The 23,529-nt window shown below is 32.6% G+C and overlaps 2 protein-coding genes and 3 non-coding genes across 9 annotated transcripts; all 5 read left to right on the top strand.

The window, feature by feature from the left end:
- Nucleotides 1-2,977: 2,977 nt before the first annotated feature.
- On the top strand, nt 2,978-21,083 carry LOC656156 (A disintegrin and metalloproteinase with thrombospondin motifs 2). Of its 4 annotated transcripts, XM_015983747.2 has the most exons (15): nt 2,985-3,516; nt 6,700-6,956; nt 7,011-7,138; nt 7,333-7,670; nt 12,240-12,392; nt 12,445-12,558; nt 12,712-12,844; nt 15,445-15,614; nt 15,661-15,845; nt 15,900-16,021; nt 16,074-16,206; nt 16,262-16,518; nt 20,146-20,411; nt 20,459-20,702; nt 20,750-21,083. In XM_015983747.2, exons 1-15 carry the CDS (start codon nt 3,047-3,049, stop codon nt 21,044-21,046), a joined length of 3,267 nt encoding a protein of 1,088 aa, XP_015839233.1. In that variant the 5' UTR covers nt 2,985-3,046; the 3' UTR covers nt 21,047-21,083. The 4 variants fall into 4 exon arrangements, with proteins under 4 accessions (XP_015839235.1, XP_015839228.1, XP_015839230.1 ...); XM_015983742.2 differs by having other exon boundaries at nt 2,982-3,516; nt 20,459-21,083; XM_015983744.2 differs by having other exon boundaries at nt 2,983-3,504; nt 20,459-21,083.
- Nucleotides 21,084-21,167: 84 nt separating this feature from the next.
- Nucleotides 21,168-23,244, top strand: LOC656240 (uncharacterized protein). Of its 2 annotated transcripts, none has more exons than XM_064356452.1 (7): nt 21,168-21,244; nt 21,310-22,012; nt 22,058-22,218; nt 22,274-22,306; nt 22,485-22,529; nt 22,925-22,969; nt 23,148-23,244. In XM_064356452.1, exons 2-3 carry the CDS (start codon nt 21,363-21,365, stop codon nt 22,215-22,217), a joined length of 810 nt encoding a protein of 269 aa, XP_064212522.1. In that variant the 5' UTR covers nt 21,168-21,244; nt 21,310-21,362; the 3' UTR covers nt 22,218; nt 22,274-22,306; nt 22,485-22,529; nt 22,925-22,969; nt 23,148-23,244. The 2 variants fall into 2 exon arrangements, with proteins under 2 accessions (XP_064212522.1, XP_064212521.1); XM_064356451.1 differs by having other exon boundaries at nt 21,172-21,244; nt 21,305-22,012.
- On the top strand, nt 22,342-22,426 carry LOC135266180 (small nucleolar RNA snR60/Z15/Z230/Z193/J17). Its single transcript, XR_010334096.1, has one exon. It is a non-coding gene; the product is annotated as a small nucleolar RNA snR60/Z15/Z230/Z193/J17 (small nucleolar RNA).
- Nucleotides 22,780-22,864, top strand: LOC135266179 (small nucleolar RNA snR60/Z15/Z230/Z193/J17). The gene has a single exon (XR_010334095.1). It is a non-coding gene; the product is annotated as a small nucleolar RNA snR60/Z15/Z230/Z193/J17 (small nucleolar RNA).
- Nucleotides 23,004-23,088, top strand: LOC135266178 (small nucleolar RNA snR60/Z15/Z230/Z193/J17). Its single transcript, XR_010334094.1, has one exon. It is a non-coding gene; the product is annotated as a small nucleolar RNA snR60/Z15/Z230/Z193/J17 (small nucleolar RNA).
- Nucleotides 23,245-23,529: the final 285 nt, after the last annotated feature.

The raw sequence follows: 23,529 nt of genomic DNA, 5'->3' as shown, positions 1-23,529 counted from the left end.
TTTTTTTAAACCAATGCTTTTGTAAAATTAAATTATTAAATTAATGTTCCGAGTTCATTACTAAAATTTTCTAAAGTTGGTCGAATTTTATTCGGCAAATTTTTTACCACGACGGCGACGTGACTTCTCAAAATGAGTTAATTAATTCAAAAAATTAAATTTTTAAAACTATTATAGACAATTCTATTAATGCTAAAAAAACTTTAAAAAACTTGAAAATTATCAATATTAGCATAAAAATAGCACAATAGTAGTTTATTGTACAAGTAAAGAAAAGTGGTTCATTATCTGTGAGTGATGGGAAATCACTCACAGATAATGCCAACTTTTCTTTACGTGTATAATTCAACGTTTTCTCTTATAGGTACATCGAAAAATTTTTGTTAAATTGTTTCACCGGTAGAATAAATAAATCAGCAAATAGAGCAAAAAAATCACCAAATGGCTACTCTATTCTATCGAATTTTTGTTGTATGGCTTTAATTGAAGAAATTTATTAACTAGGTGTATTGCCAATCCCAAATCCAGGTACGTAATGAAAACCTAATTTCTCAATTTTCTCTTTTAGGGCAATATGAACTACTTTTATGCACAATTTTGACACCGACAATTGTTTATAAAAAAAACAGACCATAACAAAATAAAATAATCTACCATAGTAACCACTTGTAGATTAAAGGTGTACTACCTCTACTCGTATCGAATAAGCAACAACATTATTAATACCGATAAGAGAAAAAACGTTTTTTCTACTTTGGTTTCACAAATTGTTCATTGTGAAACTGAATTTAGTTTCACAAAGAGAAGTTTTGTGCAACTAGTTTTAGTAAATTTTTAGAAGTTGTATAGGCAGTGCTGGGCTGGGTGCCATCAGTTATCACTCTACTTTAATGTGTGATCTGTCAAGTCGTTTATTGATAAAGCGCGAATAATTAACAAAATTAAGAGGAAATAGTTTGAACAGATTTTGATAAGTTAAACTAAACAAAAACAAACAACAAAAACAGTAAGTAGAAAAAATAGTATATTACACTCGTTTTGTAAGACTTAATTGTGGCACTCATTCTTTTAGAGCACTCCTTCGTCGTGTTCCAAAACCATTCGTGCCACAATAAAACGTTTTATAAAACTCGTATATATATATATATATATATATATATATATATATATATATATATATATATATATATATATATATATATATATATATAATAACCAAGTTTTAGCTTCTGGCGACAGTTGATGAATTTCATTGAAGCCTCCTTGAAAACTTGTAATTTGACATTCTTCAACAAGATGTTGAATTGTTTCTTCCACTTGGCCAGATTAGCAATACGGATTTTCTGTAGCCTTCCATTTAAACAACATTGACTTACATCTGGCATGGCCAGTTCTTAGTCTGTTTAATTTCACCCAGACCCACCGTGGTTGATCCATTCCAGGTTCTTTTTGATGGATCTTCTATTATAATACGAGTTGATTTATCAACTCGTAGAATAATATACTATTTTAGCACAAAAACGCCAAATTAGCATATAAGCATTAAAAAGTTGGTTTATTTAAAACAAAAAAAACTTAGTTTGTCCATGTCGACAAAAAATGTACCCTACTTATTAAACTAACGGATTAGCAAAATGCTAGGAATGGAAACTTATGACCATCACGAGAATTCAAACCCACTGTCTTTAAAAAATTATAATAAGATACGTAAGATGAAAAATAATGTGCAAATTATTAATAATACATAATAGTAATAATTCTATATATCATCGTCCTTAAAATTTATCAATGTTAAAATGACAACTAAGTAAATTTTAGTGAAAAAAATGCACAATCATGTATTTCATTATCATAATCAAATGGATGCATTTCAAGAGTCCTTTATATTACTGTCAGTTCGCCACCAGATATGGAACAACCTTTGTGCTAATCTAAGTAAACCTAAATACAGACTGATCCAGAAATACTGAGTCTGTTGGCAACATTGGACTTAAATTTTTAAGGATATCAATGGAGTACGCTTCCAGTTAACGACAATTTAACATTCTTGTGGGGTTGTATGTCAAATAATTGTCAAGAAAAATCGAATTCGGTTGCAATGTTGCAAATTACGAGCACAAATACTTTCAAATGTGTTGCCAACAGACTTAGTAATTCTGGATCAGTCTGTACAATGTGTTTAAAAATGGTTGTTCATCAAGTCACCTATAAAATTTGAATGTAATGTGCCGCTTAATTTAAATTGTAAATGCTGTCAAAGTAACAGATTCGTCAAAATAATACAAAAAGGCATCAAATCTAAAAATGAAAGAGTACGCAACAACAATAATCACGGAAATAGCACAAGCACAAACCAAGACAAACCTTACACTTGAAACAACTTTGCAAAAAAATGCAAAAAAGTAAGCAAAAAACTAATTCAAAAATTTGACAGAGGTGTCAGTAGTCAGAAACTAGAATAGTCATTTGTAAAAAGCGGCACATTGAATTTGAATTCCATAAGCGACTTGATAAACAACCATTTTTGAACACATTGTACAAATTAACTACTTAAACTTAGCAATTAAGATAAAGCACTGTTAGTAAGTATGAAGGGTCTAGACGCTTCCAATAATAATAGCAAAATAACAGCAAGGAGATTGTTTAGACCAAATATTGGTAAACGATTTAAGAATTATGAGCACGTAAATAAAACGAAGTTAAAGCAGATTGTACACAAAGGGAGCAAATTTTATAGCTTTAATCAATACGAAGATAGCGGAAACTTAATAAAATAATAATAAGCTAAACTTTCAGACACCATCTTCGCTCCGAAGCGTTTCAGTGAAACCGTAATTGGGTTGCGCCATTTGCTAGTTGATTTAGTGCAAATTAATCTCTATTAATAGTCGCAGAAATTTCTTATTATTATGTCTGAAAAATAAACATTGACTAAATTCACATAGTTTAGAAAACCGTTTGAATTTCGTCGATTGCACCCAATGTGAGGCACTTGTGCTGGCCATGTGTTTAATTAAAGCCTTAAGAAGCGCCAGTTTAATAGAAAATGTGTCCGCTGTTGGTCGGTTGTCTCGTAATTGCAATCCTCTCAGGCGCCAATTCGGATTCTCGTTTTTTTGACGCGTATTCCGAGATTGTTTATCCACGAATCTTCGAGAGAACAATTCGCGTACGTCGGGACATTTACAGCAACGTTTACACGGAAGAATCGACTACATTAAAAATGATGGAGGTGGGAGATTGGACCTTAGAGCTTAATTCGGAGAGTAATTTGGTTGTGGCGCCTGCCCTGAGGGCAGAATGGGTCGACAGTGATGGCAACGTTACCTTCAAGGATCTCAGTCAATGCGATTATAAATTAGGGGTAGTTAGGAGCCTTGAGACGTTGTCGAGGGCTGCAGTGACACTTTGCGGACGTTATGTAATCGGGTATATCGCTGTGGGGGACTTGGTGTTTTTCCTGCAACCGACCAATGGCACCCAAGGAGAGCATCGGCTCGACAGGCAAGCAATAACGTCAGTCATACGCAAATCGAGGAAATTACAGCGCTTTTCATTGCTTCCGTTTCCTTAAAGTAACTTCCTAGCACAAAAGTTTTTTAATTCTGTCTCTGTTTTAACACCAAGAAATAGAATTCATTTCAGATGAAATATTTGGTCGTTTTCTCTCAAAACACACGTGGTATAATACGTGAAATGAACCGTTTTGTTCTAGGGCTTTTTCTTTTCGAGTTATATTTTTTTTAGTAATAAAATAAAATGCCTCTGAAACTAAAATATAATAATCTGAATTACATTTAATGTAATAATACGTTGGTATAATAAGAAAAATGGGATATGGTTAAGTATTTGGAAAAGGCAAAAATAGTTATTATTTTAAGCTAATTTCCTAATTATTCAGCATTTTTAAATTAAGTTTAAAAAAAATAGATTCGCACTTAAGGGCTAGAATACTCACTAAAAAGCGTGGGATATCAGCCATTTTCTGTTTTGAGTAACGTTTCTGAAAGTTATTTACAGGATACATTCTTCTACTCGGGCTGTGGGTGCAAAAGTGTTTTAAAATGCTGTAATTGCTTTACTTAATTTAGAAAAAAACTGAAAACTGAAAAAAAATGTGTATTTTGAATATTATTTCCCATCAACATTGTGTGTTAAAGAAAAAATAAATTACTTTTGCACCTACAGTGGACTCTAGGGATTAAAGCTGCTTTTGTTTTGACTTGAAATTCAATCGTTAACTGGTAAAAATCTGAAACAAACTTGCGATTCTGACCTATGATTTCCGACGTTTTTGTAGAAATTCTTAAAAAACTCAAAATTGGTCGGGTAAGGTCAGGTCAGGTCAGGTAAAAATTGGTCAAATATTTTATTTACATCGTCATATCTTCCTTGTGGATAAAGCTGTTTTTTGCAAAAGATGCAGAGTATAAAAGGAAATACGCAGCATTGCCACTTCAAGTGCATATTGTAGTAATTTTAAAATGCAATAACTTGCTGAGTGTTAAAGATATCCAAATGATTCTTTCACCAAAAACTTACTTAAACTATTAACTTTATTTTATCTCGATTATGTTTAGGTCTACCTTTTAAGATAAAAAACTATTCGCATCTTGAAAATTTCACTACACAAATATGAAACGTTACAAGAAAAATGCAATTTTCTCAGTTTTCTTTCGTCCAAACTGAAACTTGTGTCTTTTCTGTAGAAACCACATTTATTAAAAATTTTTTAGCAAAATAACGAAATTTCTAGCTTTATACAGCGTGCTCAAAAACTGACGCACCAACTCAATGGTTTGTGGTAGAGAACTGGTTACATATAAAGGTAAAAATAGTAAAAAAAATTCTTTGTATTAAAGTTATTTGATAAATAACGGATTTTAGATAAATGATATGTGGCAACGTTGTCTAACAGTCAAGATCGCAATAGAATTTGATCAACAATAAAAATAAATTATTTTTGAAAAGGTTTCCTAGGAAATAATTCCCAGTGTTGGCACATCTACACATTGTGATTTTTGTGATGAATTTTAATTTTTTAAATTAAAGAAACTGCTAAAGTCTGATAGAAAATTTAAAAATAATTATTCATCGCTTTTTTAGGGAACGATTACCTTGTGTGAAGCATAAAAACATTAAAAAATAATTAAAACTAAAGAAGTTAACACAATAAGTTTGTAGCTCCAGATTTTTTAAAATATAAGTTTAGGAATTTTTTCAACATTTTTCCCGTAATCTGCACTTGCTTCTCAATAACGTACCACTGAGTTGGTGCGCCAGTTTTTGAGCACCCTGTATAGAAGGAAGATATGACGATGTAAACACAAAATTTGACAAATTTAAAATTTTTCAAGAATTTTCACAGAAACGTCTTTCTCTTAATGAAAGTAATTCCAAACAAAAAAGCAAATTTCGGATTCGAAATCAGCAGAAATTTTTGCATAGGAGTTTAAGAATCAGTTTAAAAAGCGTGTGTCCTCTAAGCTACTAATGAACCCTCTCCTGGCCAGTTGACGTAGAGTACATAAAATATGTGACGGCAAATGACTTGTGGACACTTACTATTTGAAACACAGGAATTCTCCCCTTTAAAGGTAGAACGAGCTAAAGCATCTAACAAAAATCACATTAATAAATTACCAGAGGAAAACATCGCAGAATAAATAAGTTTCTTGCTCATAGAGCGACTTAAATTATTGTACACAGGTCAACAAACGTTCATTTCCATGTAGTTTTGTCTTTTACGAGTCTTTTATGAACATTCAACATGAATGAATTTTTCATACACAAACCAGAAAAAACTTAAACCGCAACCAAATTTTTTGCATCAGATTGCTTCAAGATTACCTGATTTCCTTTTATGTTTCTAATTTGGTTTTAATTTATTTTAAACGTTTTTCCGTGATTTTCTCAATTTGTAAATATAGCAAAATAAAATCATTCTCAAACTTCCATTGTAATTCTCTTGCCTGTCGTAGCAATTTTTTGTAATTAATTTACCTATTAGTTTACATCATTGTACATTTTTGGATTTTTTGAGTCTTAGGAATTATCAGGATTTGTGCATCGAGTATTTATGAAAAACTCGCTAAAAAGCTTTATCCGCCACTGCATCATTCGGCAAATTAAGCTTTCACAGAATAATGAAAAATTGTCACTGACTTTAAAATCCACTCAATGCATTTCCAGGGAATCACTTTGCAGTGAAAGGTTTTTGAATAATGAGAGTCCGGGATTTTAGAGCTGCCTACCTTATAAAAGTAGCAGGTGTTGGTCGCAAATTTAAGAGACCCTTTTTAGCATTCCCGCCTGAACGTCTCTCTAACACCAATATCAGAATTTTCACTCAAGGAAAATCCATATACCTAACCGATAAACTTAAATACATGGCCTTATATGATTTATTTTGATTGGTTTCCGAAAAAAATATGCAGCGAGCTCTTAACACATTTTATATCCAAGTGGCTTTACGAACTGATCTAGTTCATTTGTCTTGAGTTTTCATTGCGCTATAAAATTGAATTGCTGGAGCTTCTGTAATAAATTAAACAATAAATTATTTCACACCGTAATTAGCTAGAAATGAAATTCTTCGTCCGTTTGTTTGGTCGAAATTAAATGGTCAATCCTGGGAAAAGAAGCTAGTTTTTCTCCACCTTCACAAAAGAATACAATTTTTCTTTCTGTTGCGTGCAGTAAAAGTCGTCTAAAACGCCACTCCGACGACATTTACTTCGAACAACCCCAACCCGAACAGTGGCTTTTTAATTTAACGGGAGACGTGATCGACATAGAAGGGAGCACTGGATCTATACGAGATAACGCAAGTGAAGAAGATGACCTAGAAGAGAAATTTACTACGTCTCCACTTTTAAGCTGGCGTCGCGAACAATTAGAAGACGAAGAGTTGGGTTATTTTTACGATACGGCTTGGACAGCTGACGCTCCAAAAAGTAAAAAAATGGAATAAAAAAACTCGCGCCGGTTTTACGAGGGAAATGTTACAGCTCGTAAATCTGGAAGCTCTCTCTTGCCTCCGAGATGGCTGGAAATTGCCCTCGCTGTTGACCATACCCTGATACAGTTTCATGGGAAGGATAAAGTCGAGCAATATGTCCTGGCCTTGATGAACATTGTACGAAAAAATTAAAACACTGTCCAACACATTTTAGCAGATTTTTCTCCCTTAGACACATTTTTTGTTTTGTTGTTGCATGAATAATTATAAATAACACTTCTCATTATTTAAAGGAAGATTTTGGTGTTGAACAGTGTAATTTTCGTGTTAAATCCGCACCGGTCCAGATTTTAGCTTATAACTTCCCGAAGGTGAACGCTATCTACCAGGACCCGTCCCTGGAGGCCAACATGCGATTAGTCGTGACGAGATTATTACTTTACGAGCACCGGAAGCAATCAATTGTGCGTCCTGGGGATGCGAAAAAGTCCCTCGAAAACGCCAATAGCTGGAACAGTCGCCTGCACGCGTCCTTGGCACCGGACGAGTCCCATCACGACATCGCCGTCTGGCTGACCCGCTCCGACATCGGGGGCCCCTCAGGCTACGCCCCCGTCGCCGGTGCTTGTGACCCCAAGAGGAGCTGCGCCTTGAACCGAGACGAGGGGCTGACGAGCGCCTTCATCATAGCCCACGAAATGGCTCATGTGTAAGATTTTTATTCAGGCTATCACAAATCGGCAAGGACGTTATACAGTTATATAACCTCCTTGCAAATCGGTATTAGAAACATTATAAAAAGGCAAAAAGACGTTTATTTATTGTAAAACCAACAAACTAAAATAAACACATACATAAACATTCTTTCTTATATTTTACTCTGCGGCTTTTAAAAATTCGTTTCTTGATTCTTCTTTGGAATTATTTGGTGGACTCCAAAATTTTTTATAAACATTTCTATTCTTTGTTTCTAGTTTCGACTAGAATTTTTCTAAATTATTTTCTAAATGTTATTTTCTATTTTTCTATTATACAGCGTGCTCAAAAACTGGCGCACCAACTCAATGGTGTGTGGTAGAGAACTGGTTACATATAAAGGTAATAATAGTAAAAAATACTTTGTATTAAAGTTATTGATAAATAACGGATTTTAGATAAATCATATGTGGCAACGTTGTCTAACAGTCATGATCGCAATAGAATTTGAGCAACAATTCGGAAATAAAATTAACTAGACGCCCTCTGGTGATGACTTTTGAACTATGTCGAAAACAGTAAAGAAATTTTCGTAATGCCACATTTAACTCACATTTAATGAATTGTTCAAGAATTTTGCGTGTATTACAATAGAAAGAATTACTTTAAAAGTACGTGGTGGTAAATACTAGCGTTGACTTTGGTTCTGTAGTTTTTCGAGGTACAAAGTGTTTATTGTTGGAACTTAAAAGTGGATAAAAAGTGAAAAATATTTAAATTTTGATTACAAAGTGTTATTAAACAGTTGTCTAATTAAAGATTATAAGTAATGGATCACAGCGAACACAAAGTTTGGCTCAAGAAACCAATAAATTAGTGAAGTGTTATGAATTTTAGGTTAGAATTTTCCACTGAAAAAATCATGAAATGCTGCGGTAAATCTACAAAACTACAATAAAGATTATCATCTGCTGATACATTTAAACGTAAATTATGCCAAAAGGTAGGCTTTTCAATGTCTTTGTAATAATTTTCCAATAAAGAAAGTGAACCAAACAGTCATTTGTTATTCGTGTTTTCCTCGTCATCTCTCATTTGTCAACATAAGTTTCTTGCATCAAAGATGCAATAATCATTCCGCATAGGCAATGTAATAATTGTGAAGCCCCAAAATTCGTACAACGCTCAAAATATCCGAATAAACATTTTCCCGCCATTTATGGTTACTGTTTTCGACCTAGCTCAGTGGCGCCCCCAACGGTAATTTTACTTCCGAATAATAATAAATTATTTTTGAAACGGTTTCCTAGGAAATAATTCCCAGTGTTGACACATCTACAGCTTGTGATTTTTGGAATGAATTTTAATTTTTTTTAATTAAAAAAACTGCTAAAATCTGATAATAAATTTAAAAATAATTATTCATCGTTTTGTTACGGAACTATTACTTAGTATGAAACATAAAAACATAAAAACATAAAAAAAATTATGAAAACTAAAGAAGTTAACACAATAAGTTTGTAGCTCCAGATTTTTAAAAATATGACTTTAGGAATCTCAATAACGTATCACTGAGTTGGGGGGTCACTTTTTGAGCAGCCTGTATAATATGGTATAATCTAATTGAATGCTTCGGTATATTGAGCGAAATGGTGGATGCGCCGGGATAGTGAAAACAGAGAATTTACTGCAAATGTTGTTTTTTGATGATTTTATGAAATTCATAATATTTAATTACTGTACATATTGGAAGTGCGTACTGACGAGTATTTTTTGTATGATAAAAGACATGTGAATTTATGTTTTCTTTTTTATGATTTTTTTCTAGCCGTTTCTAAGTCTAAAATTTGGATGTATTTGGATAATAAACGCATTTTAGATATTGTTAAAAAACCTTTTCTAGATGTCTTTTTATCAATTATTATTTTCTGAACTCTGTTAAAAATTGTTTCGTAAGTACTTTTCTAAATACTTTCCACATTTTCTCAATTTTTCTTTAGATATTAACTTTTTCAAAATTTCCTTCTAGTTTTGGTTAGTATACCTATATTTTTAGATTATTCCTTATTATTGTTTCTAAACTTTAGATTTTTCATAAGATTCTTCTCTGATTTTTCTCTTAAGTTGTTCTTTGAAATCAAGACGTTTCCTTAAAATTTTTATAACTTTTCTTTAGAATTATTTTGAAGATTAAATTTAAAATTCATTTATTAATATTTTTCTTCTACATTCTCCAAAATTTCGATTTTATTTAGAGTTTTTTAGAGTCTTTTTAGTTCATTTTTTACTGAAATACCTCTTCTACGTTCTTCAAATTCTCTTTTAGATTCTACTTTACTTTTAAAATTATTCTCTAGTTCCATTTAGATTTTTTTTAAGATTCTTCTCTGATTCTTTTCTAAATCTGATTTGAAATCTAGATTTTTTTCTAGATAATTCTTTAAAAACTTTTTTCTACTTTGGTTTCACAAAATGAACTCTTGTCAAACTCCCCTTAGTAAATTTTTAGTTGTATTGGCAGTGCTGGGCTGGGTGTCATCAGACATCAGTGATGGATGACTCATCACTGTAATTTAGTGTGTGGTCTGTCAACAGCGTCAAGTCGTTTATTGATAAAGCTCGAATAACAAAATTAAGAGGAAATATTTTGAACAGATTTTGATAAGTTAAAGCACTTTTTCGTCGTGCTCCAAAGCCATTCGTGTCACAATAGAACGTCTTTTAAATTGTAAAACTCAATTAATATACACTATAATGCAATTGAGTGAACCTTTTCGATTTATAAATACCTGGATTTTTTATATTTCACAGAAGTGAGCTTGTACTGAAAAAGCAAAAACAGTTATTTTAAATCAGACCAATTTAATGTTTCTAACTTGGTAAATTTTTCGTAATTTCAGTAAATTCTTAATAGTTATTTATGTGACAAGTCCGCAAAATAGAGTTTTAATGGGATGAGTCCTCTAAAACTATTTTGCGAAAGTGTTGCATACAAACTTTTTTTGGTACCAACTCTCTAAAACCACAACATTGTAAATTTTTTTACATTTCCAATTCAGCCCCATCATAAGTGCAGTCGACCGATAGTCATAACAACGACTAATTTATTAAAACATTAATTATTGTTTTGTCAAATAATAAATAAATTAGAGTCCGCAAAATGTTGCTAGAACAACTTTAAGTACTTGTCCTTTAAATTGACATTTTAAAAATGACTCAAAACAGTTCTCAAAGTAACCATTTTGGAGAGCGTGTACCAAAAAAATATTTTACCTCTTTAGAATTATAATTTTTCGAAATGTATAATATTCAAAATTAGACAACTTCTTTTGAAAAAGTTATGTTTTGTTCAGAACAAGACCTACTAAAAAATAATCGAGAAAAATTATAAACGAAGCTATAACAACATTTGAAACAGAAGCAGTAGAACCTAAAAGAGAATTTGGCAAATGTAGAAGTGATTGTAGTAGTTATTTACCTAACGAGTTTGGAAATTAAAAATTAATATTTTTTATAACCTAGTGTTTTTTGCTATTGGATTGGTAATAGAACAAACAATCAAAAATTTGACAAGAACTGTCACTTATCGTAAAAACACATCTCAACAATACCGAAACCAATGTATTAAATGTCCCTAGCCATTGTTGCTAAGTAAAAAACATCGCAGTGCAGGAAAGTCCGTTTGCCACACGCTGGGGCGTGTGTGTCAAAACGCTATAAGTACAAAAAATAATTTTCAGTAGAGTCTAAAAAATAATTGTATACTTGAATTTCTTCTCTTCTAGTGAAGAATTTATGAAAAAATGTAAAGGTGGATTAATAAAATAATTTAAAGAAACACCCGGATTTTAGATTTAGAAACGGTTTGAAGAAAGAATTTGAGAAAATTTTTAAAAAAATTTTGAAAATCAATGCTAAAGAATAATTTAGAAAAATTAAAAACGGTACTATAGATGAATTTTGAAAAGATGTAAAGTAGAAGCCAAAAGAGAATTTTTAATAATGTAAAAGAAGTGATTATAAAAGAATTCTGAATAGTCTACAAAATAATTTTGTAAAACTGTTAATTGCCTAATTAATTCAAAAAACAACAACAAATAAACAACAAATTAAGATGCTAAGTATTTCGTAAGTTTAGGTTGTTAAATTTCTGATGGCCAAAAATCTGATCATGGATATTTTATTACTCTAAATTAAAATTAAAATTTTGTACACTAAAACGGCAGAAGTTTCGTTTTTTACTTCTATCACTATCATATTTGAACTATTGTCATCTTTTTTAACAATCCTTTGTACAACTGATTTCCATTTAAGCATTTCCCCCAACTTCAGGGTTTTTCTTTTAGTTTTATTAGACTTGAAAAATTTTGTAGCAGTCGATTTACACTTTTATAAGCTTTTTAAATTATTAGTCGTTTATTGCTTGTAGTATTTCTTCACAACTTTTAAACAACATTTGAAATGAAGTGTTGAAGCTACTCTAGCTGCAAAAACTGAGAAAACCAACTTGCTTTGTGAATTTTGTGTTGACTTTTCACCCGCCAGTGCATAAGAACCAAGTCGAGTGAAACTTTGTCTAAAGCTTAGGTCTAAGTCACGACGGCGATAAGAAACACTCCAATCACTGCGGAGACGAATCGGCTAAAGGAAGCGTAATGGCCCCCTTGGTGGCCGCCACGTTCCATCAGTTTTTCTGGTCGCAATGTTCAAGAAAGGAGTTTAAAAAAATTGTCAAGTGAGAGGGTTAAACATTATAATTGATTCTTAAGAGTAAAACCTTTTCGCAGGAAATGGACGTGTTTATCGAATTCGCCGGCTGCGAATGGAGAGATTGTTTTAAATGCTACTCTCCAGAACGCTTTCAGCATGGATGAGCAATGCCGGATGGAGTTCGGCGACGGGTAAATTTTGCATTTGCCACAACGATCACAATGAATACCTAAACACTGTTTATTCCACTGATTTATTCCCAGATCAAGTCGATTCGGGGGAAATTCACTGGAAACACGTTTCAATTATGCGAATGTATCACTCAACCTCTGGTTCTTTTCCAGGTTCAGTTTATGCAGGGCTTTTGATATCATAGAACCCTGCTCGCACCTGTGGTGTGGCCACGAAAGAGCCCCTCTTGTCTGCAAAACCAAGAAAGGGTCTCCTTTGGAGGGCACGCAGTGTGGGTTTAATAAGGTAACCGCTCTTCGTTTCGCTTAAAAATTATCCCAGTGATGTGAAAAAATCCATTATTGAGCTTTAAATGTTAGAAAATTAATCTTTTTTACGAAAGCCGAACCCCCTGAGTCACTCTTAAAATTATTTTCAAGTATACGACCTGTTTCTAAAATTAACTACAACACAAACTTATGTTTTTTAAATAAAACAACCTATATTTTTTTGTATTTTTGGATGTAGCTTTTAACATGGATGTTTTTAAGCTAAATTGCTATTGGTCGATTTGCTTTGTTTTAGAATTTTTTTTGATAAAAACACGCTTTTTTAAAAAATCACAAAAAAACTAAGAATCAGAAAATTAAAACTTTCACCACTCTAAAGAAGAACGTTAAAATTTTAAGGATGTATTATTTTTATGAGCTTACTGCAACGAAAAAGATAAAAAATGAAGAGGTTTGTTGGAAGTTGAGAAACTTTTAGTTTAATTTAAATTCAATTAATTTTAAATAGAACATCCATTTTTTTATTTTTGCATCTAAAAGACCTTCAAATTGTCTCTCTAAAAACATTAGCATTTAAGTCTAATTACTGCTAATTACCCAAAATATATTTAACATTAAAAATTTAAAAAAATATTAACTATTATTTCAGTAGCCAAAAAGTGAAATTTTCTGCTAATAATAACTTTAATGTTAATTAGTTGTAATAACTGGAATAGTTAATTGTTCTAATTGTAATGCGGTAAACAATTGGAACAGATTTAAGTTTGAACTCTTCCCTTTAAATTGGTGAAATTCCTACTTTTCCACGATTCTCCGCTTTTGTATAATAAATTTTTTAATAAAACGTGTCAAAAAATCAAATTATTTCAAAAACCAAGCAGAAACGACCAATACAAGTTGAGATTAAAATCATCAATTTTAAAAGATACGTTAAAAAATGCAAAAAAATTTAGGGTGTTCCATTTGAAAAAACTTAACTTTTTAATTTTGGAACACTCTGTATACAGGGTGAGCCAGGTGCGTAATCGGTCTATAACTTTTTTGTGTAAAATATTGCCATGGCGTTTTCACTATCCGATGGATAGACCTAAAGTCCACAAACTAAAAATATTTTTATTGTACACAGGGTGTTGTATACAGGGTGGTGAATCAAAGTTACATTTTTTTAACGGAGCACCATATATATATTTGCATTATTGGAATCTACGCAAAAAATAATATACCTTTATATAAACTATTATGGGTCTATCTCTTTTCTTTTCAGAATTAATCAACTTTTCGTTATAAAAAAGACCAATTTTTGCAAAATCACTGCGAAGTCGTCAGTCAATATTTTTCGCAAAATTTGCAACGGAAAACCTTTGAATATCCTGTAGTTTTAGCAATAGTTAACTGTTACTTGAAACATGCAGATAATGTACAGGTTGTGCCAAAACGCAAAAAGTTAAATAGCTCGTTTTTCCTAATAAAACACCATGTTCTTTACACATATCGATAGCAATTCTCATAAGTTTTCTGATGATATGCGGTTTGTATAGCAAATTATAAATATTTCTTAAAGTGTACAATTTTTTATATTTATTTTATTATTAATTCTTGATGAGCAAAATTCATTTATGTATCAAGTAATAATTAGATTACTAATGTAAGTAGTCAGATTAGTACATGTCAAAAAATAAATTACCATTTGACTTATCAGATACTAGGATAACAAATTTTTTTTGATAAAATATTTTTTTGGGAAAATCTCAAAAAATGTTTAAAATTCGCTATGCAAATCCCATATAGTTAGGAAGCTTATCAAAAATGCTATCGATACATAAAAAATACATGGTGTTCCATCTTTGAAAAAGATGAGTTATTCGACTTTTTGCGTTTTGGCACACTTTGTATATTATCTGCGTGCTTTAACTAAAAGTCGTCTATTTGCTCAAACTACAAGGTATTCTAAATTTTTTGTTGCAAATTTGCCGGAAAATATTCATAGGCGACTTTGCAGTAATTTTTCAAAAATTGGTCTTTTTTATAACGAAAAGTTAAATAATTCCAAAACGAAAAAAGATAGACCCATAATAGTTTATATAAAATTAAATTATTTTTTTGCATGGATTCCAAATATGCAAAAATATATACTGACTTTTATTTAAAAAAATATAACTTTGGTTTACCAGCCTGTATACAACACCCAGTCCATAATAAAAATATTTTGAGTTCGTGGATTTTAAATCGATCTATCGGATAATAAAAACAGCATAGGAATATCTCAATTACCAAAAAAGTCAAGACCGTTTACACTGCCCTGGGTTACGCTGTATATACCACAATATTTAAGAAACATGCAAGAGGAACCCAGCTATAAAAAGAAAAAGTTAATATCTTTAATAATAAACAAGTTATGGAGCTTTTTCGGATCGTGGAGACAGTCTGTATTTGTCGCGAAACTTCTCGATAATTTCACAAATTAAATGACTTTGTTGTTAAAATAATAGTATGTGCTTCTATAACGTCAGCCGGAATCAGACATAATGTCCTTGTTTACGTTCGTTTAGAACACCAGTTCACCAGTAGAGTAAATTTGTTGTCTAGTCCTGTGTCAATAATTTAGCCCAATTGTAGTGGTGCTGGAACGGGTACTGCGAGGATATGGATACAAAAATTTCCGGACACATCCCTGTAATATTAAACCCCCAGGACGGGGGTTGGAGTAACTGGAGTCCCTGGGGCCCTTGTTCGAGATCTTGCGGTACAGGAGTTCAATTCCAAACAAGGAAATGTAATAATCCCACGTAAGAAAATCTCTTATCAAAAAAAATGCGTAAATTTTTGCGTCAGTCCTTCGCACGGTGGGGATAACTGCGAGGGAGTGTCGGAAAAGTGGCGAATATGCAACAATAAGCCCTGTCCGGAACCGCTGGGGGATATGAGAGCTCAGCAGTGCAAACGACTGCCTAAATTATTAGATCTGAGTGGAACGCGAGCAGGAAATATGACTTGGTTACCATACGAGAGCGAGGATCGTAAGTCTTGGCGATCATATTACTGTCGATTTTCCCCGAATGCTCCGATTTCAGTGGATAAGAAGTGTAAGCTGATTTGTATCAGCGAAAATACGAAGGAACTGTTCGAAAGTTCGGAGAATTTAATCGACGGAACGCCTTGTTCGTACGAAAACTCGGACAACATTTGTATTCAAGTGAGTCGGGGCCGTCCGTTGGAATGAATATATTGTTGATTTTGGGTTGAAGGGCGTCTGTCAGTTTCTGGGCTGCGACGGTCAATTATTCTCCAAAGTGAAAACCGATATGTGCGGAGTTTGCGGCGGAAATAATTCCAATTGTTCCAATATCGAATCGATTTTCCGGCGAAAGCTCAAGAGAGGTGTCCCCACCGCATCAATAATTCCATTACGATTATTAAAACTAATCCATTGCAGAAGTTAGCAGAGTTGCTGTCTTGCCGCGAATGGCAACAAGGATCAAATTAGAAGCCAATGTCACCATGCACAACAAGGACGAGCCTTCCGTTGCCTTTATCCTGAAAAATCGACGGAAAAAGAAATACACAATCACCGTCCCTAACACGGGATTACGTGCAGATATCATCGAAGGCACGAAATTCTACTACGAAAAAAGCAAAAACAAACACAAAATCTGGGCTAATGGGCCGGTCCTCGCCGAAATGGTCGTACTCGTAAGGAAAACAAGCAAGCTTGAGCAGTGGCGGTTGTCACAAATTCTAATAACAATAGTTGAATCGTTTATATTTATTTTAATTTTTGTGACTATCATTGTATTTTTGAACTGCGTGTTTCTGCAAAAGATTTGGCAGGTAAACAGAAAACGTTCAGTTTTTGCTCAGTGGTCTTCAGTCAACTTTTGAAAACATTATTTCACTGGACATCTTCAAGAGAATAACTTTATTTTTTAAGGTATTAAAGGTTTTTCTGTAATAGGTTCATGAAACTTTTAAGGGCAGGTTTCTCCAATATTTTTTTACTTTTTTTTCCTAGTATTCAAAATGCTGCTTTTTCTTAACTCTAGTATATTTTATTTCACAATGTCACTGTCGGATTTTGGCAACAGAACCCACCAGAAAATACCTTCTATGTACGTATGTGATTTTTTAGAACTTTCTTCAATTTTTTATACAGATTCCATTTTAACGGACGAGACATGACACACAAAAATCCTCACATTTTTATCGTTAAACAATCGTTATAAAATTCTGTTAATTTAGAAGGTACTAATTCCAACAAATATTTTTGAAGAAAAAGGTGGAACCTGTTAAAACTTTTGAAACCATAAAACATAAAACTGAAGAATAAGACAATGTGCAACGACTCCTAATTAATTTACTTTTTGTTTACAAATGACAAACGGGACGGGACAAAAAAATCTTGTGTGTGAAAATAGTTCTAAAAATTTATTCAGACTGATTTTTATTATTAAAGACTACAACAGTATTAAAATTAGATTAAAATACGACACTTGTGGTATGTCAGTATTTTTTGTTATCGTCTACAAGGAGATTTAAATGATTATCCTCATCCAAAAACTCTTTTGTCGCAAAATATATTAAATATAAAACGAATTGTGTATTTTGAACAAACTTGACATTACTAAAATCATTTTGAAACTTCGATGTCAGGTTGCATTCGGTGGAAATTTTGTTTTAATTATTTCTAGCAGCGACCTGAAACATACGCTACTTTGTGTAAAAAATATCTAAAAAAAATTGCAGCTAGCTACAAGAAAAGCCCTTCTAAAATATTTTCTGTTATTACCTATTAGATTAGCTTACATGTAATTAATCCAAAAAATAGCTGTCTAATTGGAATGGATATTACCTACTTTGCTAAACTTGAATTAACTGCAAATTTAAAAGAATTTTATTAAAATTTTTAATTTTTAATATTTTTAATACTTTTTTGGAATAAGTGCATTTATTTACCTTAATTTATTTAGGTTAAATTATAAATCAAAACACAGATAGTTATAAAAAAAATTAAAAAATTAGCAACTTAATTTTGGTTGAGGTTTTCGCCTATTTAATAATGATTTCTTTTGATCTCATTTGTTTTCCTCTGATTTGCTACAATTTTTTAAATTTTCTGCACAGAATTTCTCTGCGGATTACCCCTAGATCTTTTTTGTGAATTAATTAATTTTAATTTTAAGGAGTTTTGGGCCAATTAAGTAGTCTTAGAAACTCATTTTATAAAAATTTTGAGTCAAATAAAAGTTAAATTCACCCTTAACTGCCGATGAAATTGCAATCGAAATGGGTAAAAATTATTTTGTTGGAAAAAGTTGGAGTGAAAAGGGATTTAAATAACACAGGGTGGCCCAGCTCAGCTCTCGTCTTCTGTAGCTCAGTTAGACTTTTGATATTTTGTAAACGTTATTTATACCCTAGGTCTAGGACGTATTTTAGGAAAATATTTTTGATTATACATAGTGTCCCAAAAAAGTATGACGTCATACTAATATTTTTTAATGGCATGCTATTATTTTTTAGTGCTCATTAGGATGCCTTTCTAGCTTTTTACATGTTCCTAAAGTTTTATTTTAATTGGCAATTCCTAAGATTACTGTTAAAAAAATTAAAAACCAAAAAACATTGGTTTGACACCTTTAGTTTCAAAAATTGATGAAAAATAGAAACGGCATCAAAAATGATGGCATTATTAGTACATGCGTCTTGAACAAAGTCTAACAGACTTATTAATTAAGTGTGATTCATCAGAATTACTTCAGAGTATTTACAATTTATATTCATAATTTTTATAATATTTATAATTTTTATACTTTTATTGGTCCTGGAACAAATGACACTGTAAACTGACCTGGCCCTGCCCACAAAACTAGAATTTCGTCTTCACTGCAATGGCCGATAATAATACGTTCGTCAAGTTTTACACTCAGGCACTTTACACCTCTTAGAAGAGAGAAAAAAAATATGAAATAAATATTTTCCACTGCACTGATATCCAATCTCGCTAGGGGAAAAAAGTTTTTTTTCAATAAAAAAGAAAAAACCATTTGACCAAAAAATCACATTGGTTGTTTTTTACATCAATAGATCGAAAATGCGAAATAAAATTATTCTGGAAAAATTTGACTTGAAAAAAATCGTTAGAATTGGATTAAAAGCCATTTTGATATCATTCATCGGAAATTTCAGTCTAATTTATGAGGGATAAGACTGAGTAGAAATAAATCTCCGCTACAAAAGGACTCACTACCTACCCCAATAACAGTAATGACTGCAAAAAATTTTACAACTAGCGGCACGGTCCCATTAGGCGGTTTTAAAGCCAGGGCCGGAATAAGCAAACTAACGTGTTAAAAATGTTTTTGTTAAAATATTACCTCAGATGTTTAAATTGATGACTATTTTTGTCTAAGCACAAACAAATTCTTCGTTTATAATTTTCATGAACCCTTGCCGCAAGATTTAAAGATTAACATTCCAATAGCAATAAACAGATAAAATAAATGGGAATCCGGGCCAGAAAAATTCTTCCCAGCTGCCTCAACCTTCAGACCCAACAATGATCGCGTGCAAATTTTACGACAAATGCAATAAATTTTTGAAAACCACCATCCAGATAGAGACCTTTTGTGGAAGTGATTTACCAAAATTCATGGGAAAAAAGCAAATTAAAAATCAACGACATATTTTTCCGAAAATTTAATTAGGCACTTTGATGCACTACCTCAAAATACACCTATAGACAAAAAATCGTTGACATTAGACTATAGTTAACTAAGCGAAAGTGAAAAAACACACCATACAAGTAAACATTTTAAAAATTGGTCAAAACGTCCTTCTATACAATAAAATCATATACGATTTTTTTTTAGAATTCTAGACACATTATAAAGAGGTATAAAGTGCCTGAGTGTAAAACTTGACGAACCCGGTATGTTTCCAATTTTATGCATTTTGTCGAAAGGTTGTGTTCACCAATTTCGAAATTTTCCAAAAACCCATTACAATGCTCGAGTTTAGTAAGTTTTTACTATGTCAACAACCATCTTTATTAATTTTAGCCATTTACATCCTTTGTATAATAAACGATTCAATTATAAAAATATTCACATCGTTCCAACCTTATTCGTGAATTTGTCGCTTTATTCGAATGCAAAGTAAGTGAGCTTTTGGTTCAATTTTCAACGTAATTAATTGTTGAATTTTCGTTTTTCAAAATATGTGGCTTTTATGCTCGTATTTTGAGTTTCTTTGTGAAGTTTTGAGCCCAGAAGCCGCCACTGCTTCGAATTCGGTTTAACAAATAACTGGCTTAATTCCAAGGTATACGCTCCAATTAGTGAGATTGAGGAGGGCCTGAACGTGTCTCTGCGCTCCGAATACATCATTAACAAAGACGTCTCCTTTTCTTCGGCTCGATTTAAGTGGATATTGGGCGGTTGGGGTCCATGTTCGGCGAGTTGTGGCGGCGGCCGGCGGCAAAAGACCGTTGCTTGTTGGGATAACCACAACCAAAAGTTAGTAAGAAGAAAGCACTGCTCTTTGATGACGAAACCAACTTTGACAACCGAGAAATGCAACACGTTCGAGTGAGCATTTCGATTAAATCCGATCAAAACCAATTTTTTTCGCCCAGTTGTCACTTTCAGTGGGTGCCCGGGACATGGGAATTCTGTAGCGCGACGTGTGGCTTAACAGGGGTTCAACAAAGAGAAATCTATTGCGTCCCGCAAGCCATGCTAAATAAAATCGCTTCAGTAAATGAGACGTGGCGATATATGGTCAATCCGACCAAATGTCTGGGAGTTAGCCCTCTCTCCAAACGCCCTTGTAACAGGATTCCATGCGAGTCCTACTGGACTTACGGCGAATGGTCGCAGGTTTTCAACAGTTTTTACGCGAGTCCTTGCTTTGATTTTCTTTTCAGTGTTCTGAAAGCTGCGGCAAAGGATTATCTTATCGCTCGTCTTATTGTCCTCCCCCGGAAAACCAACACTTTTACACCTGTGGCGAAGCACCTCCAGCTACACAGACACGACATTGCCAAAATCACACCAAATGGACGAACCTGGCCTGCAGAAAACGGAAACACAAGTCGTGTCTTGAGGATAAATCCGATTTCTGCTCTTTACAGATTTTGGCCAAGTATTGCAAAGTCGGAGGCTTCAGAAGGATGTGTTGCAAGTCGTGTGCTGACTTTAAATCATTAAACTTTATAATGTAATCACTGTGCTAATAATACTACTGTTCTAATAACACAATGTTTCATTATACCTTTTTCTTAATTTAAAAATTCAAATATTGTTATCAAATTCAAAAATTGACACGTGATGAAATCACGTCTGCGCATGCGTGTTACCTACGTATTGTGGGTTGCCTGACGATTAAATAATATGGCTGCGTTGTGTTGAGTTACGCTGAGGTGAGTAAAAATTTAAAAGTTTCTTGGTCATCTCTTTAAAAAACTTTACGATTTTAACAGAACAGGTGCCTTGTGAGCACGTTTACCATTTCATGTTTTTATTTTTGTCGCCAATGTGATGGAAATCGAACAAATCACATGTGTCCCCAAAACGTTATCACCTGAAGACCAACACCGTTTAGAGCAGCAAAATTCGCGCTTAGTATCAGATTTTAAAGCTTCACAATTAGAGAAAGATGCTCGGAAGCACTGGGATTTGTTTTATAAACGTAACGAGGCACGTTTTTTCAAAGACCGTCACTGGACAACTCGCGAATTCAGAGAATTGTTGGACAATCAAACAGCCGGCACGAAAAGGGTGCTTTTGGAAATTGGATGCGGTGTTGGCAACTTTATTTTCCCCTTGATTGAGGAACAGCTAAATTTTGATATAATTGCTTGCGATTTATCCTCGAAAGCGATTGAGATCGTGCGAAGCAATAAGCTTTACAATGAAGGGTATATGAGGGCGTTTCAAGTCGATATAACAACAGAAGATGTTCTAAACCAAGTGGATGCGAATAGTGTGGATATCGCGACGCTGATCTTTGTGTTATCAGCCATACATCCCGACAAATTTGTGACCACTTTGAGAGTTATCCACAAAGTATTGAAGCCGGGAGGAGTTTTGCTCTTCAGGGATTATGGTTTATACGATATGGCTCAGTTGAGGTTTAAAGCGGGTCATAAAATATCAGATAATTTTTACATGAGACAGGATGGAACGAGGTGAGTTTATGCGTATTTGAATATATTTTCACTGTAATCTTTCAGGAGTTACTACTTTTCAGTCGAGTTTTTCTCAAATTTGTGCGTTGAAGCGGGGTTTGAAGTTGTAAGTAATGCATATGTGCATCGAAGAACGGTCAATAAGAAAGAAAACATCGATGTGCCAAGAATTTTTATTCAAGCAAAAATTAGAAAACCACCTTGAGGTAAGTTTTTTAAGTGATTCTGCACTTCTAAATTAATAGTTACCTTTGTTTACAGGTATTTAGTGGCGAAAATATGATCAGATTTAAGGTTAGTATTAATTAGAAATATCCTTACAGATTGTCGGATTTTTTGTGATGAATTCATAGTTCAAATGAACTTTAGTGATTACACCACTTAAATGTCTTTCGCTCCTAACTGAATATACACTTATTTAAAAAGATCAATTAGTTCTGTGTAATTTTTCTAACTCAGTTGTGTTTTTCAGATGTTGGGGCATTTTCACAACATACTTGTACTTTCCAAAGAATGGGTAAGCTTTATTTATAAACTATTAGCTGTTTCAAAACTATGAAAATGCTAACGTCGCATTTTCTCTCAAAATTAGCTGCAATAAATTATTTATGCACTTCAAAAAAATGATAGCTAATGTAATTTATAATACTTTCAGTGAGAGATCTAAGCATTAATACCTATTTTACTGTTTTATCAAACTTATTAAAAAAAAATCTGCAAAATGCGACGGTGTTTTTATAGGTTGAAACAGCTACTAAGGTATTTTTTTGAAAAATGTGATGAGTCCATAGTTCAAATGAAGTTTTTTGATTACAATCTTTTATTGTCTTTCGCTCCTAACTGATTATATTTTTGGTTTATCTAATTATGTTTACTAGGGGTAGTTTTTTCTAACTTAATCGTTTTTTCCAGTTTGCAATACGAGTAATGAACGTCTTCCCACACTTCATGATGGTGGTGAGTGTTTTTTTTATTAAATAATTACTAAAAAATTTAATCAGTGATGAATTCATAGTTCAAATGAACTTAAATGATTACAACATTTAAATGTCTTTCGCTCCTAACTGACTTTATTTTAACATTTTTGTTTATTTGTTTTTGAGATTATTTTCTAATAGAATTAATCTATTTCCAGATTGAATAAGCAAGAAGCAAAGAAACGATGAAGCAAAGGATTATGATTTAATACTGCAAATTGAATATTTTTATGAAATAAAGATATTTGAAAATAAGTGTTGTTTTATTAGAAAGTTTTATGCTGCTGAGTATGAGCACGATAATTAGTTAAATGGTTTCTATCACATTTTGAAGCAAATTGGCGCGCCCCTTTTTTAAATATTGCGCATGTGCAAATTGTCTATTGAAAAGAAACATTTTTCTAATTTTATTGAAGTTTTAAAACAAAAACTTTTCATTTCCTTACAAAAGGCTTTTCCGCTTAAATAATAAATGAAATACAATTCATAACTGAACATGTTTTACCTTAGAAAAAACAAACTGAAAGCATTTTTTAAATA

This window comes from Tribolium castaneum, chromosome 4 (genome assembly GCF_031307605.1).
Source record: "Tribolium castaneum strain GA2 chromosome 4, icTriCast1.1, whole genome shotgun sequence".
NCBI lineage: Eukaryota > Metazoa > Arthropoda > Insecta > Coleoptera > Tenebrionidae > Tribolium > Tribolium castaneum.
The sequence above is the reverse complement of the archived record's forward strand: the minus strand, read 5'-3'. Positions and strand labels throughout refer to the sequence as shown.